This window comes from Bufo gargarizans, chromosome 10 (genome assembly GCF_014858855.1).
Source record: "Bufo gargarizans isolate SCDJY-AF-19 chromosome 10, ASM1485885v1, whole genome shotgun sequence".
NCBI classification, from domain to species: Eukaryota; Metazoa; Chordata; class Amphibia; order Anura; family Bufonidae; genus Bufo; species Bufo gargarizans.
In genome coordinates, this window is record NC_058089.1 from 34487715 (window position 1) to 34505478 (window position 17764).

The 17764-nt window shown below is 43.4% G+C and overlaps 1 protein-coding gene across 1 annotated transcript; it reads right to left on the reverse strand.

Moving 5' to 3' along the window:
* Positions 1-4887: 4887 nt before the first annotated feature.
* On the reverse strand, positions 4888-17497 carry LOC122921122 (phospholipase A2 inhibitor 25 kDa subunit-like). Its single transcript, XM_044271092.1, has 5 exons — positions 17428-17497; positions 16963-17076; positions 8090-8236; positions 5615-5755; positions 4888-5303 (listed from the first exon to the last, which is right to left on the reverse strand). Exons 1-5 carry the CDS (start codon positions 17477-17479, stop codon positions 5110-5112), a joined length of 648 nt encoding a protein of 215 aa, XP_044127027.1. The 5' UTR covers positions 17480-17497; the 3' UTR covers positions 4888-5109.
* Positions 17498-17764: the final 267 nt, after the last annotated feature.

Below are 17764 nucleotides of genomic sequence, written 5' to 3' on the forward strand. Positions count from 1 at the left end.
TTTTTCATTAAATCTTGTGAAACACCTAAAGGGTTAACAACGTTTGTAAAATCAGTATTGAATACCTTGAGGGGTGTAGTTTCTTAGATGGGGTCACTTTTAGGCTGCTTTCACACTAGCGTTCGTCGGTCCGCTCGTGAGCTCCGTTAGAAGGGGCTCACGAGCGGACCCGAACGCAGCCGTCCAGCCCTGATGCAGTCTGAATGGAGCGCTGCTTGCAGCGTTCGGGTGTCCGCCTGGCCGTGCGGAGGCGTGCGGAGGCGTGCGGATCCGTCCAGACTTACAATGTAAGTCAATGGGGACGGATCCGTTTGAAGATGCCACAATATGGCTCAATCTTCAGGCGGATCCATCCCCCATTGACTTTACATTGAAAGTCTGGACGGATCCGTACGAGGCTATTTTCACACTTAGCTTTTATATGCTAAAATAATGCAGACGGATCCGTTCTGAACGGAGCCTCCGTCTGCATTATTATGATCGGATCCGTTCAGAACGGATCCGATCGAACGCTAGTCGAACGCTAGTGTGAAAGTAGCCTTATGGAGTTTCTACTCTAGGGGTGCATCAGGGGGGCTTCAAATGGGACATGGTGTCAAAAAAAACAGTCCAGCAAAATCTGCCTTCCAAAACCATACGGCGCACCTTTCCCTCTACGCCCTAATGTGTGCCCGTACAGTAGTTTACGGCCACATATTGGGTGTTTCTGTAAACGGCAGAGTCAGGGCAATAAAGATACAGTCTTGTTTGGCTGTTAACCCTTGCTTTGTTAGTGGTAAAATAAAATGGTAAAATAGGCAAAAAAATGAAATTCTCAAATTTCATCCCCATTTGCCAATAACTCTTGTGCAACACTTAAAGGGGTAACGAAGTTTGTAAAGTCAGTTTTGAATACTGTGAGGGGTGTAGTTTATAGAATGGGGTCATTTTTGGGTGGTTTCTATTATGTAAGCCTCGCAAAGTGACTTCAGACCTGTAGTGGTCCCTAAAAATTGGGTTTTTGTAAATTTCTGAAAAACTTTAAGATTTGCTTCTAAACTTCTAAGCCTTGTAACATCCCCAAAAAATACAATATCATTCCCAAAATAATTCAAACATGAAGTAGACATATGGGGAATGTAAAGTCATCACAATTTTGGGTGGTATTACTATGTATTACAGAAGTAGAGAAACTTAAACCTTGAAATTTGCAAATTTTTTCAAACTTTTGGTAAATTAGGTATTTTTTAATGCAAAAAAATAAACTTTTTTGACCCAATTTTAGCGGTGTCATGAAGTACAATATGTGACGAAAAAACTATCTCAGAACGGCCTGGATAAGTCAAAGCGTTTTAGTTATCAGCACTTAAAGTGACACTGGTCAGATTTGCAAAAAATGGCCTGGTCCTAAGGTGAAATAAGGCTGTGTCCTTAAGGGGCTAAAGTATGTACTTATCCCTTCATTGTGCCCCTCTCACAGTAGTTTTGCCCTATCTGTGTCCCTTTCACAGTAGTAATGCCCTATCTGTGCACCTTCACAGTTGCAATGCCCTCTTTGTGCCCCCTTCACAGAAACAATCGCCATTGTGCCACCTTCATAGTAATAATCCCCATTGTGCCTCCTTCACAGTAATAATGCCCCTTGATAGTAATAATGCCTATTGTCCCCTTTACAGTAATAATACCCTTTGTGCCCCCCTAATAGTAATAATGCCCATTGTGCCCCCTTAATAGTAGTAATGCCTATTGTGCCCCCTTCACAGTAATAATGCCTAATGTGCCACCCGCTGGCACCCCCTGAGAGCAGCACCCAGAGCGGACTGTCCTCCCTTAGCACACCACTGGGGATCTCACTAAAAAATATGGTGGAAGTAATTTCCCAATACATTTTGTCTTACTTACTGTTTATGACCAGGCAAACCTTATTACTACAATCCCTAATGACATGAGAATACACTTTTGACTAGTCCTGAGTGTAATATGTTTGGCCACTAGGGGTCAGCACTTTACTGTATAAATGCATGTTAAATAGCACTTGTGTTATAGGGGTATTTTACCTAATTAAGTACTGAAAGGTTCTGTCCTTATTAATTATTATATCACCTTCTATATTCTTTGTTTGATATTCCTTGTAACGTATGGAGTTAGGAATAGATGACCTAAACAAAAACCTTCAATGTTGCTGAGAAGGCTGCATTCCTGAGTGATTATTTCAGAGACATGCATACTGCACACTGGACAATCTTAGGAAGAGGGGCTAAAAAGTATAACCTTTTTTGCCAAAGAAAAATAACTGGAACGCTGCTGAGAACATCATCTAGGTAAGATGTTGTAGGTCACTATCTCTCTCTTGTATCACCATGGGGTGTCGGCCATGTGCTGCGACATGGCGACAGAAGTTTTCATCCATATTGAACTGTGTAGGCTAAGTGATTGATTAGAATTTGTACCATATTTTCATCACTTAGCCTATTTAAGTCAATTTATTCTCAAATCCTCAAATACATAATAAAACAGAAGTAGACACGACTTCCCTAGTATTGTTTAGATGCATTGCTCATTATAGTTAGTTAATTATTGATGAGTAGGGTTGAGGGAAAACCTGGAAGTTTGGGTTCGCTGGGTTTGGTAGAACTTTGCCGCAAAGTTCGGGTTCGGGACCCGAACTTGACCCCAAACCTGAACTCCATTAAATTCAATGGGGACTCGAACTTTGGGGCACTAAAATGGCTCTAATAAAAGTAATAGAAAGGGCTAGAGGGCTGAAAAAGGAAGCAAAATGGGAGTAAGAACAGGACAGTTGCCCTGCAAACAAATGTGGATAAGGAAATGACTTAAAATAACAAAGATTATTAAAAAAGTAAAAAAATAATGATCTTGAACTAGGAGGCAGAGGTCAAAGTGGAGTATGAGGTTGAGGAGATGGTGGACGTTGCGGTGTAGGTGGAAGCCGTGGTGGAGGAAGAGGAGGTAGCCAACACTGTTTTTGTAGTTTTTATATATATATATATATATATATATATTTTTTTTTTTTTTTTCCCTTTATGAGACATTGTGGAGATGCTTGGTGAAAATGTTGGAAGTAGTGGCGTTGCTGCCACATCCTCTGTTTGTGGGGGGGCAGGTGCCACTGTCACTGCAGAGAGGGAGTAAGAGGCTGAGTCTGCAGCAGAAGAGGGAGCAGGAAAAGCCTGAGATCTTTTGTGTTTTTTGAGGTGTTTAATCCACTGCAGCTCGTGCTTTGCATTTAGATGCCTGGTCATGCAGGTGGTGCTCAGGTTTAGAAAATGTATGCCTCTCTTCAGGCTCTGATTGCACAGCATACACACCCCTCTCGTCTTGTCGTCAGCACATTGTCTGAAGAACTGCCACGCCAGGGAACTCCTTGGAGCTCAGTCCCTGGGTGTGGTGGGCAGTAGCAGGCGTACTGGCTAAGGGACGGCTGTGCAGCTGGTGCTGTGTGACCACCACCTCTTCCTCCGAACTGCACACGTCACTCGCATGACCTTGATTCCATGTGGGGTCTAGGACCTCATCGTCCTCCACATCATCTTCCACCCACTCTTCACCCCTTCCCTCATTGCCGGTCTGCAGACTGCAGAAAGCCGCAGCAGTTGGCACCTGTGTTTGGTCATCATCAGATCCTGAAACATAAGTGGATGGGCATCAGTGCACTCAATCTCTTCCACTTCTGGGGCAGGGCTATGTGGACGGCCCTCTGAAACCATTCCAGCAGAGTCATCAAAAAGCATAAGAGACGGCTGCATGACTTGGGGCTCAGACTGCTTGGCTGATTTGCAAGGAGGTGAGGTGAAAGACAGATGCCCATGGTCTTCAGGTACCTAATCTGCGCTATCAGCAGGGGACCGGGTGAGAGATAATGTGAAGGAACTGGAGGCACTGTCAGCCACCCAATCTACTACCGCCTCTACTTGTTCTGACCTCACCATTCGTACACCCGTACTCGGGCATACAAAATAAAGCTGAACGTTTTGTCGCCTACGTGCACCTGAGGAAGGAATTTTTATTTGGGTGTGTAGCTGGCACAGATCGACCACGTCCTCTCCCTGCAACAGGAGCTTCACCAACACCAGCAGCACTACGACCAGGGCCACATCCTTAATTTGATGCTCTCCTCATTCTTTGAGGTCACCCACTGTACTAACAGATGGATTAACCATATTATTTTCCCTGGCACGTATACATTGCAGGTGTACCTCACACCAAAAATGGGTATATGTCACCCACCGAACTAACAGACGTATTAACTATATTATTTTGCCTGGCACTTATGCAGTGCAGGTGTACCTAACACAATAAATGGGTATATTTCACCCTCTGAACTATAAGATGGATTAACTATATTACTTTCCCTGTCATGTATGCAGTGCAGGTGTACTTCACACAATAAATTGGTATATGTCACCCACCGAAGTAACAGATGGATTCATTTTTATCTTTCTGTGTCAGGGGTGCAAAGCCGGTGTGTTGCACCCACAAAAAATCGCTATAGGTCACCCACAGAATTAACAGCCAGATGAGATGCCTAACACTCTCCCTCACTTCAGCTGCTCCCTGTCCCTGCACTACTCAGAGCTGATGGGCGGCGCTACATGTGATGCAGCTTGTATAGAGGCTGGGTCCCATGATGCAGCGGCCAATCACAGCCATGCCATTACTAGGCAAGGCTGTGATGGCTTCTAAGTGCCCACAGCTTAAAAGCTTGTCGATTGGCTGCACTGCAGCCTTTCAACAAGCTTTATTAAATGCCCGAACACCGAACTTGAACCCAAACTTTTCCGGCAAAGTTCTGGTTTGGGTCCGGGTACCAAAAATCATAAAGTTCGGTACGGGCCTGAACTTTGCAGTTCGGGTTCACTCAACACTATTGATGAGAGAATCTTGGTTTGTAAATTATTTGTTTATTAAAAAAAAAATCTTGAAATATTAATGGAAGTGGTTTCCAAAACATAGATGCTGAAGATAATTTTATGTTACTTGTGGATGTGGATATTTTCCAGTCAAGGTTTAAAAAAATAAATATATAAATAAACCAATATAAAAATATTCTGCGTTGTAAATATTTTTTGTTTCTCTTGGCCTCATTCATCCTAAGATCTTTAACCTTTGTTAGAAGAACAGTTTCAGCAGTAGAAGACACACAATGGCCGGAGCCAGAACAGTGGTATGGGCACTTAGGCCACCGCTGGTGCAGATAAACTTAATATCCCTTATAACTCCTCCAGCGCTTGCGGATTGGCTTCCAAGGTCACAGATAGACTCTGTCGCGCACCCTCGGATGGCTGATGAAGCTGACGCTGATCCTGCAAAAGAAACAACATCATTTAACACAACACTAAACCTCATATATACGAGGATTCTCTAACCTCTTGACAAGATATACTATTCCCAGTACAGCTCCAGGAGAAGAAAGCTGGCACTGTGATTGGACTTTTTTTTTTTTTTTTGTTACTTGTTTTTTCTATAAAAACATTATCTTAAATGAGGTTTATTTAGGATATATCAGTCTCGAAGATTTTGTACCCACAGCAAATGTGTTCTTTCTTATTTTTGCCTTTGGCTCATCATATCCTGAGAATTGTGGTGCCAGATGAAAATTAACAATTTTTTGTACCTGACTCACGAGTTGTCTGGAGAAGACACATATTCTCATCCCCTGTGCATTCTATAGTATCAGCAGTGTGACACTGGGCGGAGTCATCGGACTTGCAGGATCGGCAGACCAGTCCATTGGGGTTAGAGCTTCTTATTGGCACTGGAAGCAAACAGGTGAAAGATGAAACACTGTACAAGAAGCATCCATTTCCATGTATAAACCACAGGTATTACTAGAGGGAGTACATGTATTACTGTACCTCCATATTTCCATTGGGGGCAAATACATTAATGAGGCAGAAAAATATTTTCCTTATCATAGGGAAAAAAATGTTTTCTTGAGTTCAAATATAGCATCAGAATAAACCGCTGGACCAACTATTTAGTATAACATGTTAGTCCCCTTTAAAATTCAGGGGTGTGCACACGTAGATATCAAGCCATACATCTAAGCTCTTACCACTTACTGCTGTCTACAACTCATAAACATTTCTCATATCAGCTCCGTCCTCAACCCTGAGTCAATCAACATGTTAATACATGCCCTCATCATCTCCTGCCTGGACTATTGCAACATTCTCCTCTGTGACCTCCCATCTAACTCTCTCGCACCCCTCTAACCTGTGAAACCATTCCTCCTCTGTCAATCCCTTCACTGGCTCTCAAGTGCCCAGTGTCTCAAGTGTCCCCTCTGTACATCTCTCTGACCTACTCTCCTGATACATTCTCACAGGACCTCCTTCCTACTTTGCTCTCCTCTTTTCTTTACTCACAATCATCTGCTAAATTTCTCACACATCTAACTTTCTCTGGAACCCACTACCCCAGCACATCAGACCCTCCCCCACAATTCAAACCTTCAGAAACAACCAGAAATCCCAACAAAAAAGTCATGCAACCTAAAATAACCTTGCTACCACTGCACAGCTACTGTCTCCTTCCCTCTTCCATTGTAGACTGTAAGCCCTCACAGGCAGGCCCCTCTCCCTTTGTACCAGGTCTGTTGATGTGCTTATGCTTGCTGAGTTTGCTTCGTTTTATATGTATGTATGTTATACCCTTTTTTAGATTTGCGCAAACCTGAAATAAATAACGCTTCAAAATGAAAAAATAAAATAAATATATCATTGGGCACCATAGCAAAACTGTATTGGCTCTCCCTCGCCTAATTTCTATCTTGGCAAAAGTGGAACAGGGGCTTAATTAAAATGGCATTTATTATAAACATATTACTCATATTTACAACAGACAAGTAGAATAAATATATTGATGAATCTCCCAGATACAGCTCAAGGACTCCTTGCTTCCCTTCAGTAGCTGTTAAGACTCGAAGCTTGTAGTCACCATGAATGGAGCTCAGTGTAGGGGTATTTTTACCATTTAACTCAACAGGAACTAGAAAATATTTGTATACACAGAGCTCCCCCTAGTGGTGACTGAAAGAAAATAATCTGGATATACATTTGGTAACGGGAGAAGGTGTGGGCCGCCTCTCTCCAAGTTTTAATGACTGATGTTCTGATTCCATGGTTAGTAAACCACTGCCATTGAAAACGCTTCAATTTCTACTGGACAACTGGATGAAATTCCAATGGGTCCACAGTACCATGATATCCTTTGTTTTTACCATAGCTGCATTGGTGATTTGTTGTCTTGACTTGTTACTGTGGCAGCCAATCACTGGGCATATTGTAATGATGATGTCATTTAGAATGTCACATCAACTCTGCCGTCAGTGACTACATGGTCGGTGGAGTGGAGTAAATATTAGTGAGAAACCGAGCATTCTTTGGCATTGAAACAAGAGTTTTGAAAGGCAAGAGAATAGGGGGGATTTTTTTTCTTTTCTGGAAGTAAGAAAAAGTTGGTAATTTTGGTATAAACACCAGATTAGCGACTTATTTCAATTATGTGTGTTTTTATTTTTTTGTAAATATAGATTTAATATAATTTGGCGACAATTATGACACCGCTGGTGTAGATTTATAAAAAACAAAATGGCTGCACACCATTATACATACAAACAATAGAGCTAAAAAATGGGGGTCATTCTAAATAAAAGTGGTACAATACCTACTATAAATGAGTTAATGGATGCTCTTAGCTCAAACGCGTGTCGGGCCCATCTACCATTTATTTAGAATGACCCCCATTTCTTAGCTTTATTGTTTGTATGTATAATGGCGTGCAGCCATCTTGTTTTTTTATAATTATGTTTGCTTCATGGATATGCGCCTGTGATTCTGAAGGTTCTAGTCTAACTTCTCTTGCTGGTGTAGATTTGCTATTCTGGTGCACAAACTGCCAGAAGATTTACCAATTTTATGAAGAGGTCCACTCATGTTAACAAATTTGTCAGGTCTTACTCCAGAGCACTGGCACATGTTGCGCTCATCATAATGAACCCCCGACGCTCCCCAAATATATTTTGTTCATTATTTTAATGACTTTAATCCAGCATTGCCACAGAAAAACTGGAAAACAGATGACTTACATGATGGAAGTCTAGGAATGCAGTTGTCAGTGCTGCAGCATGAAGTGCCCATCCTGATATTTCCATGTTGTATGCCCACACTGCCCCGGAAGCCACATTGAGTTACAAGTGTGCATGATCTGGTCAAAGATATGGAATTCAATCCAGCTGAAAATAAACAAAACATAGAAAATGTTTTCTTTCTTGATTCATTTATACATTCTTCAAGGGACCTTTTTAGTAGAAAGGTTCCCTGACAATAATCAGATCACAAAGTTTTTCCTGCTATGATTTTCAGCAATCAGTTGTAAGGGCTGAGAAGCCTGACAAAAGGTCTACAACTTTCTTGCAGCACCACCGCAGGAGAAGTTACTGTAGATATGACACAGTCTCTGTATAGTGCAGGACAGGACAGTTCCTGCAGAGGAAGACATGCTCTTTGTAATCACTCTACATTCTGACCAAGAGGTGACAATCCTGGCCAGAGGACCACCCCACCTAGAATTTCCTAATAGGGTTAAGAAAATGGGTTCTAAAAAAGGCATAAAAACAATATCAATTTGGTATTTTATTAATCGTACCGACCCATAGAATATCAGTCACATGTTATTATTTAAGGCAAACAGGAAATGTAACAGAAATGTAAAAAAAATATTGAAAAAAGAAAATGGTGGAATTGCTTTTCCCTCCACGAAAAAAAGGAAACGGAATAGAACTATTTTTCAGTGCACTACAAATGCAACCCTTCCCTCAAAAACAAGCCCTTATATGGCGAGGATGACAGATAAAATCTAAAAAATTGCTCTTGGAAAATTGGGAATGAAAAGAAAAATTGCTGTGCCCTGCAGGTCAAAATAGGTCGGGGTAAGGGTTGGTAGCATCGTGATAAGAGGTGAGGGTTCTGCATGCTGCACAGTGGTCTCTAAGTTTTGTCATGTACATTTCCTCTTAAAGACTTTTTCTGGATTTGGGAGCTGTGTTACAGTCCCTGGCACCCACTATACTATGGACGGAGCCTTCTGTTTCCTGCTCCATCTACTGTACAGCTTCCAGCTCTGGCACACTGCCCAAAAGAACTGAAACTCAGGCTTACCTCAAGGTGCACAGATGGTGACACTTCCTAACTCTCTGGCAGTGATGTTTTATAATTATGTTACTGTACACCGTACATTTTATACTATTCTATGACTTTTTGCTGTTGAAATCTGTCATAACCTTCGGAGCACTTGGAAGAGCGACGGGGCCGGCCCAGTGTACACTGATGAAGAGCTGCCAACCCATTGAGTGTGTTATATCAAACGTTGCTTGAGAAACTCACAAACATCGCACATTAAGCGTCTGTGAACTGAACTCAAACATCCTTGTTTTACAGTTTCCGTCTGTTGGTTCCTCTGTGCTCCTGACTCTGACTCAGGCGCGGCCCCCAAACACTTCTGTTTGGGCAGAAAACAGACTTGGATTTTGTAATTAAAATTTTTGCCAATTTTTCTCTTTTTATAGAGCATGGTCCTTTGGTTCTAGGTCCCACATCTGCCTGCGGCACGTTTATAGACTTTTCTAACATCTAAAGACTGAAAACCTGTACGGATCTAGTCCTGCCCAGGTAGAAGCTGGAATTGTCACGGTGCATCAGTATAGACCAGTGGCCACTCTAGGAACAATATATAGGGGGGCACATAAGATACCACAGTCAAAAATGGGGGGCACTAATCATTTTCCCCACTTAATCATACTACTGAAAAAAACTAAATAAGTATATATAAATAAGATGACAAAATACGAGAGTATTGCGGTCTGCAGGGATACATTATTGTACTAACCTAATACTTTAACCACATCCCGACCATGTAACGCACGGATGCGTCCGGAAGGTGGTTGATCTATTCCTCCTGGACGCATCCGTGCGTCATCTCGCGATAGCCGAGATTTCCTGTGAACGTGCGCACACAGACGCGCGCGCTCACAGGAACGGAAGGTAAGCAAGTGGATCTCCAGCCTGCCAGCGGCGATCGCTTGCTGGCAGGCTGGAGATGTGATTTTTTTAACCCCTAACAGGTATATTAGACGCTGTTTTGATAACAGCGTCTAATATACCTGCTACCTGGTCCTCTGGTGTCCCTTTTGTTTGGATCGACCACCAGAGGACTCAGGCAGCTCTGTAAGTAGCACCAAACACTACTACACTACCCCCCCTGTCACTTATTAACCCTTTATGAACCACTGATCACCCCATATAGACTCCCTGATCACCCCCCTGTCATTGATCACCCCCCTGTCATTGATCACCCCCCTGTAAGGCTCCATTCAGACGTCCGCATGATTTTTACGGATCCACTGATACATGGATCGGATCCGCAAAACACATACGGACGTCTGAATGGAGCCTTACAGGGGGGTGATCAATGACAGGGGGGTGATCAGGGAGTTTATATGGGTGATCACCCCCCTGTCATTGATCACCCCCCTGTAAGGCTCCATTCAGACGTCCGCTTGTGTTTTGCGGATCCGATCCGTGGATCCGTAAAAAATCATACGGACGTCTGAATGGAGCCTTACAGGGGGGTGATCAATGACAGGGGGGTGATCAATGACAGGGGGGTGATCACCCCATATAGACTCCCTGATCACCCCCCTGTCATTGATCACCCCCTGTAAGGCTACATTCAGACATTTTTTTAGGCCCAAGTTAGTGGAAATTTTTTGTTTGTTTTTGTTTTTGTTTTTTCTTACTAAGTCTCATATTCCACTAACTTGTGTCAAAAAATAAAATCTCACATGAACTCACCATACCCCTCACGGAATCCAAATGCGTAACATTTTTTAGACATTTATATTCCAGACTTCTTCTCACACTTTAGGGCCCTAAAATGCCAGGGCAGTGTAAATACCCCACATGTGACCCCATTTCGGAAAGAAGACACCCCAAGGTATTCCGTGAGGGGCATATTGAGTCCATGAAAGATTGACATTTTTGTCCCAAGTTAGCGGAAAGTGAGACTTTGTGAGAAAATACAAAAAAAAAATCAATTTCCGCTAACTTGTGCCAAAAAAAAAATAATTCTAGAAACTCGCCATGCCCCTTGGGGTGTCTTCTTTCCAAAATGGGGTCACATTTGGGGTATTTATACTGCCCTGGCTTTTTAGGGGCCCGAAAGCGTGAGAAGAAGTCTGGGATCCAAATGTCTAAAAATGCCCTCCTAAAAGGAATTTGGGCCGCTTTGCGCATCTAGGTTGCAAAAAAGTGTGACACATCTGGTATCGCCGTACTCAGGAGAAGTTGGGGAATGTGTTTTGGGGTGTCATTTTACATATACTCATGCTGGGTGAGATAAATATCTTGGTCAAATGCCAACTTTGTATAAAAAAATGGGAAAAGTTGTCTTTTGCCAAGATATTTCTCTCACCCAGCATGGGTATATGTAAAATGACACCCCAAAACACATTCCCCAACTTCTCCTGAGTACGGCGATACCAGATGCGTGACACTTTTTTGCAGCCTAGGTGGGCAAAGGGGCCCAAATTCCAATGAGCACCTTTCGGATTTCACAGGCCATTTTTTACACATTTTGATTGCAAAGTACTTCTCACACATATGGGCCCCTAAATTGCCAGGGCAGTATAACTACGCCACAAGTGACCCCATTTTGGAAAGAAGACACCCCAAGGTATTCTGTGAGGGGCATGGCGAGTTCCTAGAATTTTGTATTTTTTGTCGCAAGTTAGTGGAATATGAGACTTTGTAAGAAAAAAAAAAAATCATCATTTTCCGCTAACTTGTGACAAAAAATAAAAAGTTCTATGAACTCACTATGCCCATCAGCGAGTACCTTAGGGTGTCTAATTTCTACTGTCTGGGCATTGTAGAGCCTCAGGAAACCTGACAGGTGCTCAGAAAGTCAGAGCTGCTTCAAAAAGCGGAAATTCATATTTTTGCACCATAGTTTGTAAACGCTATAACTTTTACCCAAACCATTTTTTTTTGCCCAAACATTTTTTTTTTTATCAAAGACATGTAGAACTATAAATTTAGCGAAAAATTTATATATGGATGTTGTTTTTTTTGCAACAGTTTACAGCTGAAAGTGAAAAATGTCATTTTTTTGCAAAAAAATCATTAAATTTCGATTAATAACAAAAAAAGTAAAAATGTCAGCAGCAATAAAATACCACCAAATAAAAGCTCTATTAGTGAGAAGAAAAGGAGGTAAAATTCATTTGGGTGGTAAGTTGCATGACCGAGCAATAAACGGTGAAAGTAGTGTAGTGCAGAAGTGTAAAAAGTGGCCTGGTCATTAAGGGGGTTTTAGCTAGCGGGGTTGAAGTGGTTAAAGACAAGTTTTCAAGAGTTTTCCTTTCTTCCTCGGTTTTGCTTAAGACCTGAGAAAGGGAGAAACACTCTCCAACTTTTCTTTATAGTTTAAAGCAGTTTCTGCAAACACCAGGGTGGTGTAAATAATCCCATATTTTAAACATGTCACTAAAGACCAATGAACAGACGCTCACAGGAATACTCACAGAAGGGGGAAGAGTTTGGAGAAGAGAACAATCTAGGATCTGTGGATGACACTGTTATGGGGGGATCTGTGGATGACACTGTTATGGGGGGATCTGTGGATGACACTGTTATGGGGGATCTGTGGATGACACTGTTATGGGGGGATCTGTGGATGACACTGTTATGGGGATCTGTGGATGACACTGTTATGGGGGATCTGTGGATGACACTGTTATGGGGGGGATCTGTGGATGACACTGTTATGGGGGGATCTGTGGATGACACTGTGATGGGGGGATCTGTGGATGACACTGTTATGGGGGAATCTGTGGATGACACTGTTATGGGGGGATCTGTGGATGACACTGTTATGGGGGGATCTGTGGATGACACTGTTATGGGGGGATCTGTGGATGACACTGTTATGGGGGGATCTGTGGATGACACTGTTATGGGGGGATCTGTGGATGACACTGTTATGGGGGATCTGTGGATGACACTGTTATGGGGGGGATCTGTGGATGACACTGTTATGGGGGGATCTGTGGATGACACTGTTATGGGGGGATCTGTGGATGACATGGTTATGGGGGGATCTGTGGATGACACTGTTATGGGGGGATCTGTGGATGACACTGTTATGGGGGGATCTGTGGATGACACTGTTATGGGGGGATCTGTGGATGACACTGTTATGGGGGGATCTGTGGATGACACTGTTATGGGGGGATCTGTGGATGACACTGTTATGGGGGGATCTGTGGATGACACTGTTATGGGGGGGATCTGTGGATGACACTGTTATGGGGGGATCTGTGGATGACACTGTTATAGGGGCATCTGTGGTTGACACTGTTATGAGGGGATCTGTGGATGACACTGTCATGGGGGGATCTGTGGATGACACTGTTATGGGGGGATCTGTGGATGACACTGTTATGGGGGATCTGTGGATGACACTGTTATGGGGGGATCTGTGGATGACACTATTATGGGGGGATCTGTGTATGACACACTGTTAGGGGGATCTGTGTATGACACACTGTTGGGGGGATCTGTGTATGACACACTGTTAGGGGGGGATCTGTGTATTACACACTGTTAGGGGGGATCTGTGTATGACACACTGTTATTGGGGCATCTGTGGATGACACACTGTTATGGGGGCATCTGTTGATGACACACTGTTATGGGGGATCTGTGGATGACACTGTTATGGGGGTTCTGTGGATGACACTGTTATGGGAGATCTGTGGATGACACTGTTATGGGGGATCTGTGGATGACACTGTTATGGGGGATCTGTGGATGACACTGTTATGGGGGATATGTGGATGACACTGTTATGGGGGATCTGTGGATGAAACACTGTTATGGGGGATCTGTGGATGAAACACTGTTATGGTGGGGGGATCTGTGAATGACACATAGCAAACCAGAAATAAGTTCTGACAAGTGAAAGAAATTATAAGGAATTATATCTAATAATTGGAGATCACCAATGTGGCAACTTGCAATTATGACAGCTGAAAAACAAGGCAGATTCTGCTCATTTGCATGTCTTTCCCATATGCCCATGTTTATGCAAATGAGTTTTTACATGACAAAACTGTATAGAAAGGTTATTGAATATTATGTTAGGATGATCAGAAAACATTTTGTCACCCTAATGATATTGATCTAGGTGTGCAGGTCCGCCCAAGCCATCCAACAGATATAACAAAATAACTTTGAGGTTTACTGGTTCTCAGTCAGATGAGAGCTGGTTTGGAATATCTCAGTGTACAAGGCTGCCATTGTAAGGTATGCTGTCACGACGGGAAGTGGGGAAATCCCCCCCATCGTGCAATGTCCTTAGCTAGCGGACTACAAAACAGGGAAAAGGGAACTGGTGACCTCCTAAGACTTCCCTCAACAGGCCCTAGTCTCCTAGCTGTATGAGCCCTCTTCAAAGGTAAGGGGACTCATACCCACGTGCCTAGAAGTCTAAGTATCCCTGCATTGCCCTACAGCTGGTGACAGGGCAGATAACACCTGTTCATCCAGGACACGGATGACAGGCGTTCTCCAGAGGCCCAGTAGCTGGCAGGGTGCAAGACTGTAAACAGTACGGCAGGTAAATAGCACAACAACACCACAAATGCTATCAACTCTTACCTGCCGCAGCCGAGATGGAAGGACGGCACCAACGACAACCCGGACCTCCTTGCGGCTACAAGAAACATGGAGGTTCCAGGCTGGGAAGCACACAGTCTTGCATATTGCTTAAACCCCTCCAGTGCAACATACACACACCAAAAGTGACACGTCAAGCAGCCATGCTGGTAATAACACCACAAATACCAGACATAGCACACCACACTAGACGTACAACAAAACCAGAGAGGAAGGGTATAAGAAACAGACACAAATAATAACAATGACAACTAAGGGTGGCTCACACAGCATGACACATTCAGCCAGGGAGCAGAGTTCCAACACAGACTGACAACAAGCAAACTCAAAACTGACACCCACCACACTCCAACAGACACACCCAGTGTCTCACACACACAGAAAGGGAGTTAACCCTTCTAAACACCAGGGAAGGGAAAAGACCACTTAAAGGGGAAGTGCACACAACACATATAACACCCCGTGCACACTGATAAAAGGCACACCTATAAGGAGAGGTTGCCAGGTGCAACCGCATGCCTACTGCAGCAAGCTGCCAAACACCGCTCAGGCTGCTCTGCTGCCACATACCCAATGTTGCCAGCGGCAACCACAGGTGAGGCAACATACAATAGCCCTCACCTGTGATTGAACACAACACCAAGACCGCAGGCAACTGCATGCGGCCACAAGAGTCACGACCCTGACCAAGGGTCGTGACATATGCTGGCTGTTATCTGTCTCCTATGATGGCTTCCACATACCTGGCTTCTGGCATACAGCCTTTGTGTGGGTGTCTATTGTATGTCGTACATGATAGGAGTCTAAGATGCATCCAGCTATCCTCTTAATGCTGTTGCCAAACCTTTTTGATGGGGTTTCCATCAATGTATAACCCTTTTTTCTGAGCTAGACACCCTCTTCTCTTCTGAGCAGGGGGTGCCTGGTAGTCTCCCATTGACTTCCTTTGTATTAAATTGTATTCAAGCCCCCGAATTATTCGGCCGAGCACTCGGATCTGCCGAGCACAGCAATGCTCGAGCTGAACAGGTAATCATCGCTCATCCCTAGTCACCTGGCTACCTGCAACGGAAGTCAGAAGAGTAAAGGACACTTTGCAGATGGAACGGAGGATGCAGTTGGAGGAGCGATTTCACAGCAGGGGCTGGTAGTAGTGCCACGGGCCCCCTCCCCCCGCGGGCCTCGGTCGCACCGTCTGCGAACGTGATGGTTACGCCCCTGACGGCCAGAGTTTTAAAGGGAATTCAGCGGGGGGGGCATGGAATAACCTAGAGGGGGCAATGGCCCCCTGTAGCAACACCTATGGTGTAGACAATCCTCTGTGAGTCTGTCCTGATTCTCTTTGTGGTATTTTTAGTTTTTATTACAATGTATCACTGCAGGTAAAATGTATACATTTTGACTCAAGACTGCTTAAAGGGCTTCTACCACCAGATTTTGACCTATTTAGCTGTCTGACACTAGCGATCTGCTAGTGTCTGCTGTACCTAACCGTGTTCTTGTATTACCTTTGTATGCTGTTTTAGGTGCTATGTGGGCGTCTTTTCAGCACCTAGAGGCTCCGTCTACTCACCATGTCTGCCGCCCATCTCGTCCCTCCAGCCCGCCACCTCTTCTCTAGATTGACAGCCCACTATGCTCCATCTTGTCCAAAATCGGTCCGACAGTCACTGTCGAATACAGAAGCGCACGGCACAGGCACGAGAATTCGGCCGAGATGGAGCAAAGTCAATCTAGAGAAGAGGGGCGGGCTGGAGGGACGAGAAGGGCGGCAGACATGGTGAGTAGACAGAACCTCTAGGTGCTGAAAAGATGCCCACATAGCACCTAGAGGCTCATTTGCATATCAATAAAAGTGCGTTTTTAAGGTTAACCGCAGCATACAAAGGTAATACAAGAACACGGTTAGGTACAGCAGACACTAGCAGATCACTAGTGTCAGACAGCTAAATAGGTCAAAATCTGGTAGTAAAAACCCTTTACGTCACAGAGGATTGTCTAGACCACAGACATTTGTAGCAATGTGATGCTTCTTAGGTTTTCAGCCCCTGGATGCAAACAGGAATGTCCCCAATATACCCATTCACTGACAGCAAACAGTGGTATTAAAAATAATTGGTAAGTGAGAAATAAGGTATATCGGAAAGTTACAGAACTGTATGCAACAAATATGCTTGAGTTACATAAGAGTCAAATCTCCTCCTAACCTTTTGAAATAACTCACCAGCGATGGTTTCTCTGTATGTAGTTCCACAATGTTGTCCTGAAGAACAGGTCAAGCTGGGACCGGAGCATGTGGCTTCATTAGAAAAACAATGTGTACATGAAAGAGCATAGCCTAAAGAGATTGTACAGAATCAGGACATTCATTACTTATTACACTGTTATTTGCCTTCACCTTTTTTTTCGGATGCCACGTTCTGAGATCAGCAGCATCTGGGAACGATGTTTAATAGCTTATCTCCTACTATGAACAGGAGCCGAGGTAAAGGTTTACCAGGAATTGGGTTTACATGAAGAAAAGATCATACATGTTATATTACTATTACTTTCATCATTTGTTTTATTATTTCATATTATTAGTAATACTGTGTATAATCGTTAACAATATTATCAATAAAGCCATAAAATACAAAATATAAAACAAAAGATAAATAATTCAGGTCTTAAAACCTTTCTGGAAACTTACTTGTTGCTACAAGAGCTGAGAGGAGGCAGAGTATTCCGAACAGGGAGCTCATGGTTCTTACAGCACGTAATGTGAGAGGAGAACCTTGGCCGAGGTTCCTAATTTATTATTTTTAGGGTGGGGCATGGGAGGAACTAAATTTCAAAATCATTTAAAAAAAATATGAAAAACTCCCCACCAAGGAACAAAACTTGCAAAAAGAGCTTAAAAGTTCTGTATTTTAATGTTAAATATTAACTCTCCACAAGCTTCTCGCAGTAGACCTCCTGCGGATATTTCTAATATGGGCAATAAAACACTTTAACGCTTTAAACATAAACTGTTAATGCAGTTGAAA

What these genes read in the sequence shown, in the direction of transcription:
- LOC122921122 (XM_044271092.1), bottom strand. Translation starts at nt 17,479, where the DNA reads ATGAGCTCCCTGTTCGGAATACTCTGCCTCCTCTCAGCTCTTGTAGCA. An exon ending in CTCAGCTCTTGTAGCAACAA is followed by an intron (nt 17,077 to 17,427) that starts GTAAGTTTCCAG and finishes CAATCTCTTTAG; the next exon opens with GCTATGCTCTTTCATGTACA. An exon ending in ATACAGAGAAACCATCGCTG is followed by an intron (nt 8,237 to 16,962) that starts GTGAGTTATTTC and finishes GTTTATTTTCAG; the next exon opens with CTGGATTGAATTCCATATCT.